General features: G+C 41.1%; 2 protein-coding genes across 3 annotated transcripts; one reads left to right on the forward strand and one right to left on the reverse strand.

Moving 5' to 3' along the window:
• Positions 1-372: 372 nt before the first annotated feature.
• On the reverse strand, positions 373-6,549 carry LOC118783258 (dynein regulatory complex subunit 4-like). Of its 2 annotated transcripts, XM_036537026.1 has the most exons (12): positions 6,369-6,549; positions 6,073-6,168; positions 5,704-5,901; positions 5,250-5,456; positions 5,069-5,123; positions 3,506-3,711; positions 3,006-3,173; positions 2,651-2,737; positions 2,105-2,314; positions 1,485-1,550; positions 1,233-1,402; positions 373-1,044 (listed from the first exon to the last, which is right to left on the reverse strand). In XM_036537026.1, the coding sequence occupies exons 1-11, from the start codon at positions 6,369-6,371 to the stop codon at positions 1,253-1,255; spliced, it is 1,446 nt and encodes a 481-aa protein (XP_036392919.1). In that variant the 5' UTR covers positions 6,372-6,549; the 3' UTR covers positions 373-1,044; positions 1,233-1,252. The 2 variants fall into 2 exon arrangements, with proteins under 2 accessions (XP_036392919.1, XP_036392918.1); XM_036537025.1 differs by having other exon boundaries at positions 373-1,402.
• A 359-nt stretch (positions 6,550-6,908) lies between these two features.
• nek8 (NIMA-related kinase 8) lies at positions 6,909-18,422 on the forward strand. The gene is made up of 15 exons (XM_036537499.1): positions 6,909-6,983; positions 9,119-9,324; positions 9,602-9,834; positions 10,201-10,332; positions 10,746-10,954; positions 11,575-11,654; positions 11,838-12,025; positions 12,251-12,398; positions 14,125-14,201; positions 14,330-14,447; positions 14,749-14,899; positions 16,071-16,234; positions 16,676-16,828; positions 17,645-17,803; positions 18,194-18,422. Exons 1-15 carry the CDS (start codon positions 6,937-6,939, stop codon positions 18,220-18,222), a joined length of 2,094 nt encoding a protein of 697 aa, XP_036393392.1. The 5' UTR covers positions 6,909-6,936; the 3' UTR covers positions 18,223-18,422.
• The last annotated feature ends 345 nt before the right edge of the window (positions 18,423-18,767 follow it).

Below are 18,767 nucleotides of genomic sequence, written 5' to 3' on the forward strand. Positions count from 1 at the left end.
CTTTAGTGCACCTTTGTGAGCAAATAAGATGAGGTGGTGTGGTGAGCCTATGCATCTGAAAATACAGACAGGACCGTGTACCAATATATAATAATGTAATCTTGACCTCCCAATAGTGTCACCCTCAGTGTGCCTCAGATAGCTTATAAAGAGCAGAATGTGAAAAACTTTTAGGAAGATTTTAGGGAAATACACAATTTTTTTTTACCTTTTTGTAGTAACAGGCACATCAGGCTATTTTTACATTTTATGTTCTAGGCTGTATTTTTGCAAGTTTACCAAATAAAGACAGTGGTCCAAACTGTACAGAAGGAGCTGACATGAAAGTGACCAAAACACCAGAATAAAGATTTTTAATGACAGGCAGTCTGGGACTCTTTTATTTTTAATGATTCTGTCATAATATCAACCCTATTAATACATGTCTACTTTGTTTTATAAACAAAAGGCCACAATTTATAATTGTAATGAATAATGATGTCTCCCTTGCAGTGCACCTGTGATCCTTGTTCATGTAAATTGAAAGTTTTCACACTGGACCAGAAAAGACAACATTCATAAGCATGTATTGTGTAGTTTTCACTTTGCTAATGGTTCATCATCTTACTAGTCATTGGTTAGTTCTCCCACAGTACCTTCTCCCCTGTGTAATGCAAGCATTTTAACATTTTATTGTTTACATCTTTTATATAATCTTCTTAATCAGTGGGTGATGAAGACCAAGTACTGTATAACAGGACAAAAAGCATATGGTTAATCCATCACTCCAACTGCAGCTCACTTCATGACATGAACACTTTCCTCAAATCACAGTTAAATAAACACCCGGGTTGCTCTTGCTGGAATGTGCTACTGATGATCCTTCAATGAGTTACTGTGTAAGTACTTCATGGCTAGCAAGGCATTGGTTTATACTTTGTTTCCATGATGTGTCTCCAGTTAAGCTCAGCACTTGCATTTCATCTCCTGCATTACTATGATATTTACACATTTTTTTCTAAATGAGCTTGGGTATGTTCTATCTGGAGAAGCAAACTCTTCATTCTGTGGGAAAGACAGTAAGCAGGTTTATTAATTTAGATTTTCAAATGTAGAAAAGCATATCATCGGTTTTCAGGTAAATACAGCGACTAAAATACTCAGGGAGAAGAAGAACAAGTTTAGGATTTTAGCAACTACATCTTTTCAGTCTGACTGAAACCTTGAGAGTCAGATTTACAGAGAATTATTACATATTCATGGGTGATGAAGTTCATGTTGGAGCAGACACTAGTCCTGCAGACCCCTGGCCTAGAGTTTGGCCAAGCATGCTGCTCTCCAGGCGCTTGAATCCCAGTTCCTCCACAGGGATCCCCATGGCTTTAAGCTTTTCCTCATATGTCCACAGCAAGTCATTATGGGCCTGCAAATGGGAGAAATATGCTATAATAATAATAATATCATATATGACATAACAGATTTTTAAATGCAAAATCATCTCTCACCTTACAAACTCGAGCCAGCTCATACTGTAAATCTTTGATGGCAACATTTTTGGATTCCAAAACATCCTATGAACAGAGGAAAGTGAGTTTTTTTACTAAATAAAGATGAAATGAATTAAGGACTACAGTTACATAACACAAACCTTCATACTTCTGAGCATGAAAACAATAACAGTAAAAAATCAAATGGTCATTTTATGTTTGAATTGACAATTTGAGTACAATATGGCACTGTATCCTAAACAGCAGCAACTGTTATCCTATTCGTATGAAATTTTTTAAAGTCATTTTAACACTCAATTTATTTTTTATTGCATAAAATAACGTACATTCAAGTATTTTTTCCATGTTTGAAGAACTTGATGACAACATTTCTCAATTAAACAATGGAAGCTAAAAAAAAGCACAAACATTTATTTTATCTGTTCCTTTGTAAGTATAACCTTAGATAGATGTGATTCTTACAAATGCAGGTCTCTGTTCTGGTGTGCCAGGTTCGCTTCAGTCAAATAGTCATGAAGTTGCTCTTATCTTTACTTTCTACCATGACAAGACTGGCAAAAAACATTTACGTACAGACAGAGAGGGGGAGAGAACGGATTCAAAAGGAACAAGCGTACCTCCACTTTGCGAGTCACCACGTTCAGGGCCGAATGGTCCAGATTGGAGGCAGAGATGACCTCGTGGAGCTGCACCTCCTTCCTCTCCAGCACTTCATTCAGGGCACTCAGTTTCTTCTCCAGAAGCAGGTTCTTGAAGCCACTCTTCTGTTGTACCTCCAGGATGGCCTGCGTGAACTTCTCATACAGCTCGTCCCTTTCATCCTGAACCTGGAAATGTGTGTGCGTGTGTGTGTGTGTGTATGAGGTGGGGGTACAGGGGATGAGACATTTCCAGTGATTTACACAGTAATAAAAAAATATATATAGACACATATCTCAAAACACACTGTTACTGTTGGAGGAGCTGTCACCGAGTCCTATCCCATTTGCTATCTGCAAGTATGTAAGTTCTGACAACGCTCCACGTTGGAGTAAATCTTTGAAACTTCAGGACAGCAGCGGCATCCTCTGTGGCAGAATGAAGTTGAAAGCGGTGTGAAAAATTCTCTCAATCTTATGCACAAAATGCCTTGCATTTTGTGCTGTATGAATTTAGCATCTCACCTTCTGAAATCTCTGTTCCAGCACTTCATGTTCCCATTTCAAATCTTTCATCTCCTTCTCTGCTACCTTCAAACGTGCTTTTGCCCCCTGCCGGAGGAGAGGATTTAACTGACAGTCATTCTCGCCCTTTTGGTTTTCATTTGCATTTACTTACAGTGACTGACATTTGTTTTTTCGACTGGTTTTGTCTGTTAATTCCTGAAATTAAATTTACTGAGCACTCCTTGAAAATAACCTGAGAGAAATTAGCAGTTTACACCAAGTCAAATCTGATTACTTATGTAGAATGACATTTTTTTTTTTAACTCTTGAGCTGGTACACCAAGTGTAAGCACGCTTTCTATATTTTCCGCACCGCCAGAGAGGTCTTGTCTTTCTTGTAGTTAGCCATCTGCCTCTGCAGTTCGGACACCTCCTCCCTGGCCTTCTGCAGGGGCTCGGTCAGCCGCTTATTCTGCTGCAGGACCTCCGCCATTTCCTTCTCCAGCCGGTCCTCCTTCTTCTTCCTCTCCTCCAGCTGCTCCTGTATAAGACACCAGAGCTCCTCTGTGTTAGCATTGCTCCTTGCACCCTCACAGACACATGTCATCTGCTAATAGCAACAGTTTCATTTCAAAGAGGGTTTCACATGTTAACAACAAAGAAAAGCTGCATCTGGTAATTACACACAAAAGGTTTGTTATTGGGTCTAACCCTCCTGTCATGACCAGACAGAGAACAGTTAACCAGAGAACACAACTGCCTTGCACAAATGATGTGAAATGTAAATGAAATGGTACGTGAAGAATTAAACTGTTGGTACAGCATAGTGCGTAATGAGGGTAAAAAAGCTACTTTGCCATGTGCCGTTCTTACTTTCAGTGAGTTGATGAGTGCCAGGTTGTTGAGTGTGATGTCGTTGTAGTAGTTCTTTATGTTGCTGAAGGCCTTTTCGTGATTGTTCATTAGTGTGTTGATCTGGCTGTTCTTCCTCTCTTCGATTTCGTGGATCTCTGTTTTACGCCTCAGATCCAGATCCTGCCGCAACACCTGCATTTTCTTGTTATACTTCTCCTCAATTTCTGGACAAAGAATTTTAAGATAAATTTATACATCACCAGAAAACACTAAAGTCACATTTATTTACACCTTTAAGTAATCTTTAAAAGAAAACCCAACAAAAAGAAATATACACAAATATTCTGCTTTTCAGAACTTCAGTGGAAGCTTCAGAATCTGTGTGGAGATAAGTATGAAGCTTTCTTGTTTCCCTGAGTTACAACAGGAGATTAAATATTCAGAAGAAATTCATTAGTAACACGAATCACCATAGTTAATGTAAGAGGGCTAAAAAAAGCACACTTCTCTTAATAGTCTCCTGTGGTTTTATTCACACATAGCCATAAAATGGACAATCCCTGAGAATCTTCATCAGGACAATGAATACTGACATCTCATCTATATTAATATTGTTAAGATTACATTTCCACCAACTCCTCTATTTAGTACTAAAAAAAGACAGCCCCAGTGAGTTTTTTTAAGCTGTACACCCGTTATATTGCATTATTGCATCCTGACATTTCCACTAAAACAGAGCCAGAAACCCAATGATATGATGATTTATTTGAAATGACACCCTTGCCATTTAACCCTGTAAATCTAAGATTCTTGGCTTGTACTTGTAGCACTATCTCTGACCTTGAATTTGTAGCATGTTTTTGCCTAAGTAGTATAGCGGCACTTTATTGTCCTAGTGACTGTATTTGATATATATGTAACCTTAGATCAGATTAGTTCTGTCTCGCTACACCGACCTTGTGCTCAGCTTCAGCACTATCTGCATTGTATGACCTGAACACATCTTGCCCTTGTGCCTGTTTGCCCACGATATGCACTTTTGTACGTCGTTTTGGATAAAAGCGTCTGTTAAATGAATAAATGTAAATGTAAATTGGGTGAAGTCAAATTGTAGTTATGAAAGAAAGAAAAAGCATCAGACAAAGTTAAAATAATCAGAGCAGAAAAAAAAAATCATGTAAAGCTGGTGTGCAATCAAGTGACTGTACATTAAATAAGAACAATTGGTTTTTCTACAGTCAGTGTAGTCGCATAATGACTTGAACACCAAAATGACCTATGCAATATAACCAAAGCACAACTGTAGCATTTTCACCAATCGGTAGTTTTCATTGTGATAAGCACTGACAATTTGGGGATTGATTTAAAGCAAATAATGGGTGGTTGAATAAAATATGACTGAGGCACTGCATGCACTCTAAATGACGGTGCCTGGAAAATACACACACACACACACACACAAACTCATACACACACATTGACAGAAATACGAAAGAATACGACAACATCGCTCTCCTAAGTCCATATCAGTGAGTAAGACAGAAAAATATGTGGACAAGAGTATTATTTAAAATAGCATACCTCGCACTTGTCTTTCAAAATCATGTCTCATGTTGGTCATTTCTTCATCGTGTTTCTGTAGTAATTAAAAATCTTTCATTAACAAGAAAGTGATGCATTTAAGAAAGAGTAGAACAGTTAAAGAACAAAATATGAAGACTTTTTGAACCTAACACTAGATCACCAAAAAAAAACCACTTACCAGCTTCAGACTCTTAACTAGATTTTCGTTAGATAGCTCCTGCTCTTTGATATCCACTCTAAGACCGCGCATGCCTTTACGTAACTCGTTCTCCAACTCCGCGTGCTCTTTCTGCATCAATTTGGTGTTAACGACCCCCTCCGTCTTCTGTTCCGAGAGACTGTTCTGGTGCTCATACAGCAAGTGCTTCACCTTCTGTTTATAAACCTGAATGACAAGTCAAACACACACAAACTTGAGTTCTCTTCCCCTTACAAAAGCATTACAACGCACATCTGAAAATTAAAGTATGGCAAGAATGCTACATGCATCGGCCATCTCAGAATCTTCATTCAGTTCCTTTTCGTTACTGCACATGAAAACTGATCCGTGACAAGAGAGTGTGATCTTTGACTTGACATTTATTGGCATGCATAATTATGTCCAATATGCGCATAAAGAAATGCTTGTGTACCTTGATTTCCACTTGATGTCGCTCCTCAGACTCCTCCATTTCTCTGTCTCTGTTTCTGAGGTCAGCTTTCTTCTCCTCCAACTGCCTCTTGGTGATCTCCCAGAAAGTGTGGATCTTGTCCCTCTCCAACTGGAAGTAGTTGCGCTCCTCCCGCTCCCTGTCCAGCTCCTCCCGCAGGCGGACAATGTGCTCCTCCAGCTACAGTACATAGTCCCAGGATTTGCAGTTGAGTAAAACAATGTAGTACTTAACACGTAATTGATACTAAAAGGTCACGACATTGAACTAATAATGAGTCAAGTTAACTGAAGCGGGAGTCATATTCATATTCGATATTTTCTTATGATTATTCTATCTAACGTAACCTACCTGCTCCTTCGACATTTCCTCTGTAGAAAGGCCATCTACAACCGTGGGCGTCTTGCCTTTCTTTGCAGACTTCTTGCCCCCTTTCTTTTTCGGAGGCTGAAACAATATATCTGATTTTACAACCTGTGACCTATTTTTTTACCCGTGTAGATCAGATTTTTCTCGCATCTCAATTCAACATTTAGTTGCAACATGCAAGAAGTTAGCTAGTTAGAATAGCTAACGTTACCTCAGACTAACTTAGCTAAACATAACATTAGCTCCAGGACTGTTTGCCAGCTAGCAAAAATACTCACCATGTCGTGGTATTGTCAGTGAACACAAAAACAGAAGCTAGTCAAAATAAAATATTTATCACGGGTTTAAATTAAGCTACCTCGCTACCTAAATGGTCAACATTAGCTAACTATATAACTAAAATTATATAGACAGTAAATATTGCTAGCTAGCGTGTTCTCTTACGATTGTTAGATGCCGTTACCATGGAGAGAAGAAGTACTTCTTCTTCTTTGGTGGATTATAGGTATGAGTTAAAGTTTCCTACTGCCACCTACTGTGCTGGAGTTTGAATCCGAAAGCATACCAGCCAAATTCTACCCGGCATCTGTGCGAAATAGAATCTCAGTATTTTTGTCACATTTCCCACCTACCCCATGTATACTCAGATAACCCACGCAGATTCAACTGTGTAACTCAGACCGAGGAAATTTCCATCCCATTCCCCAAGACACATTTTCAGTGCTAACGTTAAGCTTTGTTAGATGTTCGTGAGTTGGTGAGAGTTTTGTCCCAACTGCTTTCCCGTAGAAACGGGAGTGTTGCCTAGAGACGGTAGTGGATGCCTGTGTGGTGTGAGCAGCAAAAATGGAGAAATATGAAAAAATAAAAGTGGTCGGAAGAGGAGCTTTTGGGTAAATCAAAATCAACAAGCTGTAATTTGTTACGAACTTTCGATAGCAAAGTTTAAGATATTTTCCTTCTATGGTAGCAAGATATTAAACTAGTTATAGAGATTTCAGATGTAACTGGTTAACCTAAAGTTGGCTAGTTCGCTAACTATTTAATCTTAATGGTATAGATTATATTAAGTTTAGATTATACAGTGATTAAGCTAAGTAGCAAGCTAGTTAGCAATATACATTTATGTGAAATTGCGTAAAGTCAAGCACTTTGCTAACGTTTGCTAGATTGGATGCTGGTTTAGTTTGAATTTAGTATAAATTACTTAGCTAATAGTTGCCTAGACAGCTATTCAGCAGGCAAAAAATGGCTGGCCCGACACTTAAAAAATCCAGTATCATGGCGAATAAATTTAATGGAATTTTTTACAGGTAGCATATGTTTGTAACTAGTTGGATAACCTGCTAGTTGAATAAATTCACAGCACTCTGCAAAGGGTTTTTGTGTTATAAGTTAGATGTTAAAACAAGTAAACCAAATGTACTTTCTGTGAGCCCTCTTTCCACGTCAGTAACCTTAACCTTTTAAAATCCAAAGCAGTCATAGTTTAAGAACAGCATTCTGCTAATGGTTACTGTACTTGGTGAACACTAGCCTAATAAACGGCTCCAGCCGGCACTGTGGGATCAGCCCCAGGTGGCTGTCCACAGGAAAACTATTGGGGTTTGCACACGAGGGCGCTAACTACATTGGGCATTTCAACATGAACTGTAACAGAAATGTCACAAACCTCGTCGACATCCTAAACCTGCTAACATAGCCTGATGTCATTTTCTCTCGATCAGACAAGTTACTTAAGGCACTGAGATACAACGCTTGAATACTTGTTCCATTGCATTGGGTTTCAATCACTGCTTCATAATGAGGACTAATTCTTTTCAAAAACAGTTTTTCAATTTTGTATAGCCATGGTATTTCTCTTCTTAAGTATATTCATAAATTAACCACTTCGGAAGCACATTAATCGGCTACGGTACTCCCAGCAAAAGGACGAATATAGTTAATTGAAGAAATTAACGAATTACTTAACGTAATTATTGTAATTACTATCAAGTAATTATTTTATGCTCACCAAATAGTGAAATATAATGATGTTTTAAAAACATACAATTCCTCAAAATTATTCTCACTAAGGGATTTTTAGAAGCACATGTTACATGTTTGATAGCAGATATCAAAAATTTCCTAGTGCTTGGGCTAGTTCAGTTCCATCATAAAAGGATTGGTACCTTTGGTGAACCAAGTCTGAGGACATACTGCTGGTATTTTAGGGAATTATTAAGCAAGCAGGGAGTCAGACTGGTTCTTGCGGGCGAAGTGTGCATTCCCATACAGCATGAGCATCTTGGTCTCTTCATAGTAGCTGCGTCTCCTGGCCAATAGCCACATTTAGGCTATTAGGGGCAAATAGTGTCTGAGTCAAACAGACTTGTGCTGTAGTATTAGTATGTAGCACACAGAGACTGTACTGTCATGAGTGTGTCTGACAATGGGAGGTCACAAGTTGACTTCCTCTGGGTTTCTCAAGATGCTGCATTCAGAAACAATCGGATTATCTCAAGGACCTCACAGGTGGTGACACACAAAATAGAATCTCTCTGTGGGACTTTTATGAGAAAAGAGGATGTTTTAGCCATGGTATTCTGTGGGAGGATAGCAGCCAGCCAGGTTAAGTTAGCATGAAAATCGTTACACCAGCTTCTGGTATTGCTCCAACGCCTCCAACTCGCATGAGACTTGGCCACTGACAGCAGTGGAGATGAGAGAGCGCGCTTGAGAAACAGTTTAGAGAGGAGGAATCAGTCTAAATATAAAATTATTGGTCACAAATAATAAAGGCATTTCTAAATAATAAAGGCATAGGGCCTCTACTAATAATTATATATAAATAAATTGGATTTTACCGATGCAAAGATGTTTGAAACGATGCATCCTGTGTTCATCCCAAATTGTATCCGGTGCACACTTTTTTAATCGGGGCAATCGCATCGTGAACTCAGTCTGGTAAGATATAGTGCTTTAGAATGGAGGTAACCAAAGAAATGTTAGCCACCTGTTCTGCTCTCCCTCTCTTTGCTTGACTCAGAATTGTTCACCTGTGCCGTCGACGCAGCGACGGTGCCCTCGTCATCCTGAAGGAGATACCCGTCGAGCAGATGACCCGAGACGAGCGGCTGGCGGCCCAGAACGAGTGCCAGGTGCTGAAGCTGCTCAACCACCCCAACATCATCGAGTACTACGAGAACTTTCTGGAGGACAAGGCGCTGATGATCGCCATGGAATACGCGCCAGGTATATATCAACCCGATCTCTCCTACATCCTCCTAGCAAACACAACATATGATCACAACGGTTTGTTATGTTGGGCCAGAATGGCCTACTCATATTGAGAGAACACAGCAAATCTGGCATAGTCATGTAACGTTCTCCCTAAAGGAGTCTGCTGCTGTATCCCTCTTCTCCACTAACAATGAGAGCTGCTGAGTGGGTTGTATGCTGTGTGATGAAATGGCGAGACACTACGGTTGCTGGTGGTCTGTGACGTGTGTCACGGGGGGGCGGGTTCTAGGCGGAACGCTGGCGGAGTACATCCAGAAGCGCTGCAACTCGCTGCTGGACGAGGACACCATCCTGCACTTCTTCGTGCAGATCCTGCTGGCGCTCTACCACGTGCACAACAAGCTCATCCTGCACCGCGACCTCAAGACCCAGAACATCCTGCTGGACAAGCGGCAGATGATCGTCAAGATCGGCGACTTCGGCATCTCCAAGATCCTCGTCAGCAAGAGCAAGGCCTACACGGTCAGCCTCCTTATCCTATTTGTGATGTATTTTGATTTTGTGTTCTAGGACCTGTTTTATCGTAATATACTTGACTTTTTGTCAGAGTGCACACGTTAACTTGTGGTAGGGCTTGAATAGTATTATGTCACACTTACTGGTCTGGGAGTGTTGTTAACCTGGTCTGACACCGTTGCTCGTTTAAATTTGAAAGGAACTTAGAACTAGATAGAACTTATGTTCTATTGTGATGGAAGTTGCTCTGGATAAGAGCATCTGCTAAATGCATGTAATGTAATGTAATGGGTGGCCTTTGCTGTACTGCGGACTGTCACTCTGAATGGCGGCCCGCTAACAATCCGCATGTCTCCATCTGTACGCCTGCAGGTGGTGGGGACTCCGTGCTACATCTCCCCAGAGCTCTGCGAAGGCAAACCTTACAACCAGAAGAGTGACATCTGGGCTCTTGGATGTGTGCTGTATGAGCTAGCCAGCCTGAAGAGAGCTTTTGAGGCAGCGGTAAGAAGCAGCTTGTGTTACTTAAAAGATATGCGCACAACAATTTCATGAGCTCTTTGTAATTGAATTGCATGCCATTTTTTTCCTCAACACTGCTCTTTGTGTCATTGTATTATACTCATCAAGTCACAGTATAATGTAGTCAGTTTATGTGGGGAGTAGTGGAGCATGGGTTGGGGTTGGGGGACGTAGAGTGCTTTGTCAGGCCATTGTAGTTTACATCATATTAGCTTAAAACAATGTCCCAAAGTTGAATTTTGATTTTACATCCCTGTGTTCTTCCATGGGGTTTTGTATGTAGGATCAATGTTTAAATATTTGCTGAATGACAGAGTTTGCCATGAAACACCACAGATGAGCATATCTGTTTCAGCGAGTAAAGAGTACCTCCTCGCTCTCCCTCTCTCTTTCAGAACCTGCCTGCCCTGGTCCTGAAGATCATGAGCGGCACCTTTGCCCCAATATCGGACCGGTACAGTCCAGAGCTGAGGCAGCTCATCCTCAACATGCTCAACCTGGACCCGTCCAATCGGCCACAGCTCAACGAGATCATGGCCCACCCCATCTGCATCAGGCCCCTCCTCAACCTCTACACCGACATCGGCAACGTCAAAATGCGCAGGCAAGTTCAGAGCAGAAATTACGCTGCTTCTGCCAACAAGGGCCTGCCAGTTTTCTTAATGTTACAGTTTTTTTTTTTCTTACATTATTGTTTCTTGAGGTCAAGGCTGCAGGCAGAGCATGTTACTTTTAGAGTCAGTGTAATGAAGGCTGGCGAATACATTTACTCCTTAAGTATTAGGGTTCAGGATTCCTGTTTAACTTCAATGTAATGACTTACGAAAAGCAGTGACTGAAAAACATGAATGTTAAAATGAATGTCTTTATTATGTTCTTCGGTTTTGCCCTTGTACCTCAGTCAGCACAGAATACCTACTGAGAAGCAGTGATGATTATGAATTTTACTTACTATATACTATATATATGATGAAATAAACATTTCAAGTTGTCTTTGTTATACAGTTTACACTTTCACTTTTGAATTAGGATTTTTACATAGACATAATTAATAAAATGATTCTGGATGCTTTGGAAAGAGGGTTTTTTTGAGTACATGGTCAACATGTTGGTCCCTCTGGGGTTGGGAAGTTATGAGTAATGAAGTACAATTGCATCGTAATAACTTTGCATGTCTCAGCCACTTGCTTGGTTGTGGCAGTAAAGACGGCTTTTTGTTGCCAGGATTGAGAAGCCGTTGTCCACCGTGCAGGCAGGCACTCATGGGAGACCAGGAGGACGAGTACCCAGCAGCCGATCCAGGGGTCAGTACTTACATGACATGATATTTTGGCTTTGCATACTCTTATCCTGGTTCTGAACCTCAGCTGTAGGGCTTGGCCTACACTCAAGATGACCTGCCATCCATTCGTTTGAGGGCCTTTAAGCCCTGGTGTCTCAGGTTTACTCACCCCTGTGCTGCTGTGTGCTGCCTCTCCCCCTGCCAGAAGGACTGCTGGGCTCGGGCGCAGGGAAGATGGTGCACCCTCTCCCCCTGTCCTCCGTGTACACTTGGGGAAGCGGCATCTCTGCGCCCCTCCGGCTGCCCATGCTCAACACCGAGGTGCTGCAGGTGTCTCTGGGGCGCACGCAGAAGATGGGCGTCACCAAGTCAGGTCGCCTCATCACTTGGGAGGTGAGAGGTCACACGGCTTTACCTCGTTCTGGCTCCCTGTCTGTACAGCTGATCCTGCCTGTACTGAACCTGTGTGTTGGGTACTTTTTCCAGGCAGGATGATCTTGTAATGTAGTACTCGTCACTTTGTTTCCGATGGCTGTTTAACTGTCTTGCGGTGCTGTGAGTGGCTCGTTTAGGCGATTGCAATCTGTTGTGATTTGTGTAAATTTGATGTTTGGTCAGGCCCCCTCGGTGGGGTCCGGGGAGCTCACCCTTCCTGGCACGGTGGAGCAGATGCAGCCGCAGTTCATCTCCCGCTTCTTGGAAGGGCAGTCAGGCGTCACCATAAAGTCTGTGTCCTGTGGGGACCTCTTCACCACCTGTATGACAGGTAGGCTTTCCCTCAACAGATGGAGTGGGAAAGGGCCTGTCTAACACCACACACAATAGATGGGTTTGGTTGGGATGGCAGCTTTGGCATCTGTCTTTAGAGATTGTATTGTCTCAGTGTAACGGGTTTTTGCCATACAGCCTTGCAGTGCAGCTTTACAGTCTGAATGCATAGAAAAATGGGTCCTGCTTCAACACGCCTATAACCTCTATGAGTTTCAAAAATCCAAAGGAAACATGGACCTGTCTGTTTAAGACCCACTCAATCATGTTGTAATGTGACTCACATGATACTCCGTATACCTTTAAAGCTGGTTGTAGTTTCAGGTAGAAAAAAGGAAGTCCCTGGCTGATCAGATTGTCCGGTCACATTCTGAAAGCTGTGTTAACAAAAAGTATAAATGCCTTTTTGAAAACCTGTTTCAGAAAGAAATGGTGAAGTGTAGAATTTGGGTGTCATTTGTTGATGTAACTGTCCTTCTTGTCAACAACTCCAGCATTATTTTTGGCTACTGTAATTATACATCCATTTTCTGAGAGAAAGGCTAGAAAATAAGGTGCCTGTCAGTCTGAATGGTTACTAATTCTGTCTCCATATCTCTTCATGGAACTGATGATAATGGGTCTAGTCGTTCTTTATGTGAGTGCAACTGAAATGAATAATTCAAAATCTGGGACAGACAAGCCATGATTTCTTTTAAAACTAGGTGAGTTACTCAATTGAACATAAAAAGTTTATTTAGGGAGGATGTTCGTTTTCAGGGATGCAATTTAAGATTATAGTGAGGTTGGTAAGGAAGATGATGTATTCTGTCTTTACAGGTCTCTCTCAATGTCTTTAAATAGTTATTCATAACTTGTAATTTCATCATTTTTTGCAGTACTGCAAGGACCAAGTTAATTTCTTCTCTGTGATGAACCTGCTTATTACAGAGTCCATGTACATACCTATGTGTGCACATCAGAGGGGGTTGTAGCAATTGTCGCCATCAGGTTCGCCCCCTATATCCATGTTTTTTAGACAGTATCATTTTTTGAGGGGGGGATTGGCCACATTTTTGTGTAAAAGTACTTGAGCTGGACCTGACTTGCTTTGCCATGCTTTTTAGCAGCCATTGATTTTTGCTTGTTTGTGGCTGCAAGTTTTGACTAGACTTGTTTAGCTCACTCTCTTTCTTGCTCTCTGTCATTCATCTAGCATGCTCTAGTTCTAGTTAGAGCTTTGCAGGAAAGAAGCAAATCTGGTACCATTCACAGTACACTCTAGGGTACAGCCAGATTCACAGTGCATTCTGAGATACTGCCAGCTGCACAGTGCATTCTGGGACCTGAAGGCCATTAAGACAAATCATGAGGATTTTGCTCATTTTCAGTAAAAATTTCAACTGAAGTTTCAAATATGTTCCATATGAGTTTTCCGTTCTGAGGCTGGATCCTTCCAATATGCATACCCACTGTATTCAAAAGTAAAGAAAACCATATAAACCTCAAGCAGTGAAATAACTCATTACAGTCTCTTCCTCAGCTTGCTGGTTCATCAGTAATATGAACAATTGTTATGGTAGTGTGGTTTATTATGTTAAAATCTGTTGTGCTGCATAGCTATAAGAGTGGACTTGGGGCCTTCTAAAACTATGCAGTACACATTATGGTCTTCCATTTTTGTAGTTATTTGTATTGCTTTTTAATTTTTTGTATTACTTTTTAATCCTTTTTTCGATGTACAGACAGAGGCATCGTAATGACATTTGGAAGTGGAAGCAATGGCTGTCTTGGACATGGCAATTTCAATGATGTCACACAGGTAAAGGCAATCAGATGACAAACTGCAAGGCACTATTTTGTTTACTGATAACCTGAACACTCAAAGGAATTTTTGTACCGGATAGTTTGGACTCTCATGTCCCTGTATGTTGGATTGCATTTCTGCAGCCCAAGATTGTGGAGGCCTTGCTGGGGTATGAGCTGGTTCAGGTCTCGTGTGGGGCGTCGCACGTACTTGCTGTGACCAATGAGAGGGAGGTGTTTGCTTGGGGAAGAGGCGACAATGGTAAAGAAGCATCACCTTATTTTCTTGGCTTGCCTTTATTTTGCATGTGTTACCCTACTTATCCACTAGGGTGTAGTAAGTCTAATCTGACTAGCTAGGAAGAAATGGAACATTTAGACTGTGGGCAAATGTGTGGTAGATGGGAAGGATCTGCAAATGTGAAGGGGAGTGTGCATACAAAGTACACATATTAAGCCATAGCAGGGTTGCACATGATTTTCTTTTAGTGGTCTTTTACAGCAGTGTTGCCATAGGAAAATGTGGTAAGTATGTTTCCACTGTGTCCTTTGTTCACTGATAGGTCGCCTTGGCCTGGGCACCCAGGACTCCCACAATTCCCCACAGCAGGTGAGTGTGCCCTCGGACTTTGAGGCCCAGAAGGTGTTGTGTGGGGTGGACTGCTCCATGATCATCAGCACTCAGCACAAAATCCTGGCCTGTGGCAGCAACAGGTGAGCCATTGTCCCCTTTGCATTGGCATGCAGTAACAAAAGAAGTACAGCACCTACACGGATTGAGCTGAGCAGTGGGGGAGCGTTCATTTTTTACCTTGCACATGAGTTAGGTGAGTTACAAGGCTCCTTGAAAATCCTTAAAAGTCCTCAGATTCCTAAAAGGAAAAATGAAGGGCTTGAAACCAGAGGTACAAAATTCCAGTCCTCAGGAGTATAAGCACTTGCATATATTTGTTCCATCCATGCACTGAACCAGCTGATTTCAGTAGTTTCCCCTCTGGCTGAAGAGCTGCTAGAAAATCCAAGTGATTCAATACTGGGATTACTTTCTACACCCAGACTTTTGTACCACTGTTTAAAAGTTTTAAAATACCAAAACGGAAGTACTTTAAAGTCACTGAAAATCTTCCTGGCCATGTCTTGGACTGGGGTTTGGCGAGGTGATCATGGAACAGCATTCAGGACCAGAGAGTAATAGTGTGCAATTTTTTTTTCCTAAAAAACAGGCCATCAGTGTCTGCCTGAACACTCCTCTGTCAGGAATGGCATAATGCTGTAAACAGCTGTTGTATCATCTATGTACTGTACACTGTGCTTCAGTTTTTAAGAGAGAAGGGATGCCTCAACTACATGAATACAAAAGGATTTCACAGGCCCTCTATATCTTACACAAGACCTCCTGATTCCTGTACTCAGCAGAAATACTGTTTTAGGAAGAAAAGGCAGTTTTGAATACCTACAAGCTTAGTTTGTGAAAATAATCATTATTATTTTCCCCTAATGCACTGCTGCATTTCTTCCCATATTGTTTTTACAAATTATGCATATCTGTAATCTGATTGATTGATGAACATCACCTTAAATATATGTTTCCACATGAATGTATTAAACTTTAATGTCAAGATAATGATTTATTTATGTGGCCCTAATTAGTGTCATGTTTTATTTGGGATTGTGCTGGTAAATAACTGCTCTAGATGTGAGCAGTATGCTATTTGTATGAGTAGTTAATTGCAAGGTAATTTACAATTGCATTTTGCTGTTTACCAAAAATTGCTTTACATCTTTCAGTCTTCCAAATTAATTTAACGAAATATCTGTGAATTAAACATCACAGTTCAGGTTTGTGTCGCATAAAATCACAGTCATCGAAATTCTGCATGTTCAGATTCAACAAGCTGGGTCTAGACAAGATTGATGCTGCAGAGGAGCCCTCCCCTTCTAATCAAGTGGAAGAAGTCCATGTCTTCAGTCCTGTCCAATCAGCTCCTCTGAATGTGGAGAAGATTGTCTACATTGACATTGGAACAGCCCACTCTGCTGCGGTCACGGGTGAGACAGGTTTTTTGTGCTTCATGTTAAGAGCCTAGCACAATAGTCTGATCAACAGTCAGTAGTAGAAACAATGAGTTTCCAACAACTATATATATACTGGTGTGTCAAGAAAGGACCGGAATCAAAAGTTTTCCCTGATTAATCTGGAGTTCATATCTTGTGCCATACACAACTCAGTCAGGTTAGGTCAGTGTGAACAATATGAATTTTCCCTATGCATTGCTAATGATATAATAACATTCTTTTAAAAATGTATGCATAAAAATACATTCATTATGATGATTTTATTTCATTTTACACAGCTATGTAGTTTTTTACATAGTTTTTTACTGTTTATAGATATGTAGGACACTATATCATAGCTGTCACTTTAGGTGCTGAAGAGAATGATTCGCTGGTGTCCCTCACAAAATGTTTCTGTCCCCCTGATGTGTTCAGAGAAGGGCCGGTGTTTCACCTTCGGCAGTAACCAGCACGGGCAGCTGGGCTGCAGCTCCCGCCGGGCCAGCAGAGTGCCGTACCCGGTGCCCGGGCTGGAGGGCATCACCATGGCGGCATGCGGTGACGCCTTCACCCTGGCTATCGGTGCAGGTGAGCGTGAAGTGATCAGAAACACTTAAATACATGCAGTGGCACACAGTACTAAAACGCATAGTATACTACATATGTACTACATGTACAAACTGTGGTGTACGGTGTAGAGTTGTGTAAGCACAATGAAATACATTATGCAATGAAACATTTAGAAACGTGTTTTTGTATTTGGTACTGTTGGGTTGTGAATAATGACGCTTTTCACATTTGAACTACATCTTGTTCTTTTGGTAGGCTACAGCCCTGTCCTGTAATTGGTGTGTCTTTGCTGTATGATGTGTATATACATCAAGGCTTTACCCTAACTTATGTCCATTATGTGATGCGACCACTTCAAATTTTAGTGTTTTGTTATATTATTTAAAACTGAGTCTCATGTTTACTGTCCTAATTTAATGTGTGAGCCCGTGCAAGGACCCGACCACATAAACATAAAATGGTGTAAAAACCATGACAGAGAACTTAGTAAAAGACATGGCTTAATGCAGTTTCATGTTATATATCAATGCTGCTGGCTAGCCAATTACCAAATGTCAGACTAACTTGTTACTGTTGAACAACATGCAATTGTTATTGTAGAGCAAACAATTGTGTAAAATTCCATTGCTGCCAACTAGAATTAACTAGAATTCAGTGTGTATTATGGCAAAATTGACAGTGTTTACCAAACCAAATCCTGGGGACCCACAGTGTATACTGGGTTTTTTTTTCAGCTCATCTCTAAATTAATTGGGCCTGATGAAGCCGTTGAGAAACACCAGTTAAGCCAGTAAGCCTGTGGTAACTGCACCATTCTCCTGTTTGTACTCACAGAGGGGGAGGTGTACACCTGGGGGAAAGGGGCCCGTGGCAGGCTGGGAAGGAAAGAGGAGGATTCTGGGATACCAAAGCCTGTGCAGCTTGACGAGAGCCACCCTTTCACCGTTATGTCAGTTGCCTGTTGTCACGGCAACACTCTACTGGCTGTGAAACGTAATAGTCTTTCTGTTGGTCAGTTTGCGCAACATGTTACATATAGTGTGAAATTTCGTCTAGTAGTCCTCATCTAGTATATTAATGTGCATGCACTGACAGTTAGCTATACTGTAGAATAAAAAAATTGCATTTGTTTGAACACATGAATTTTAAAGGCCAATAGATAAAGAAGCAATAGATATATACAGCACATCATTTCATTGATTTCTGGACAGAAAGGCATTGTCATTGGGTCACTGGTGTCATTCACATGCCCAGTTTGTTTTTATAGATTACCAAAGTCACTCCTTAAAAATGACATGTTGATATAAGAGTTTCTGAAGAGTATTTGCTGATTCAGAGTTTGTGAGCTTAACTCAAGTGTTTTCTTTTTTTTTTTGGTCTCAGCTTTTCTTGAGGAGTCTGTTCCCAGATGATCGCTCAGGCCTTCCTCATCTTGTTGCCTCCGGCCTCAGCGGTTGCAGGGGAGAGGCTGACACAAGCTGAAGGAAGGCTTCCTTTCAACTACATGTCTCAGAGGTCCATGGGTGCCACTGGGCTAAAAAGGCCATGTCTCGGAGAAGCTGATCCAACTCATAATATTCTGCAGGAAGTATGCTTGTAGTAATTCCTGGCCTCTGCACCATATAGCCTCCAACACATAGGGTACTGGACTTAAGACAGTAAGTGCTGGAAATTTCAGTGCTTGGTATTTATTAGACATGTAAGTACAGTTCTTTATGGAATCTAAAATGTAAAAAAAAATGCTTCTTAAAACGTAATATGCTTCGTAATATTGTACTTTTCTGTTTTTGCTACATTCATCAGATGGACCTCCTTAAAAGATTATTGTGACAGCAGCAATGTAGTGAAATATGGTTACCAGGGGTGCTGGATTGTGTGGCAGTACGTGTGGTCTAGTGGTAAGGAGCAGGGTTTGTGACCTAAAGGTTGCTTGTCTGAAAACCAGGTGGTCCCTTGC

Source organism: Megalops cyprinoides, chromosome 9, assembly GCF_013368585.1.
Source record: "Megalops cyprinoides isolate fMegCyp1 chromosome 9, fMegCyp1.pri, whole genome shotgun sequence".
Classification (NCBI taxonomy): Eukaryota; Metazoa; Chordata; class Actinopteri; order Elopiformes; family Megalopidae; genus Megalops; species Megalops cyprinoides.

Excerpts from the sequence above, each read along its gene's own strand:
- LOC118783258 (XM_036537026.1), bottom strand. Across the intron at positions 3,712-5,068 it reads TTTTGAAAGACAAGTGCGAG|AAATTGAGGAGAAGTATAAC; the intron begins GTATGCTATTTT and ends TTCTTTGTCCAG. Across the intron at positions 3,174-3,505 it reads CACTCATCAACTCACTGAAA|GAGCAGCTGGAGGAGAGGAA; the intron begins GTAAGAACGGCA and ends TGTCTTATACAG.
- nek8 (XM_036537499.1), top strand. The coding sequence starts at position 6,937 with ATGGAGAAATATGAAAAAATAAAAGTGGTCGGAAGAGGAGCTTTTGG. Across the intron at positions 9,325-9,601 it reads CGCCATGGAATACGCGCCAG|GCGGAACGCTGGCGGAGTAC; the intron begins GTATATATCAAC and ends GGCGGGTTCTAG. Across the intron at positions 17,804-18,193 it reads CACTCTACTGGCTGTGAAAC|CTTTTCTTGAGGAGTCTGTT; the intron begins GTAATAGTCTTT and ends TTTTGGTCTCAG.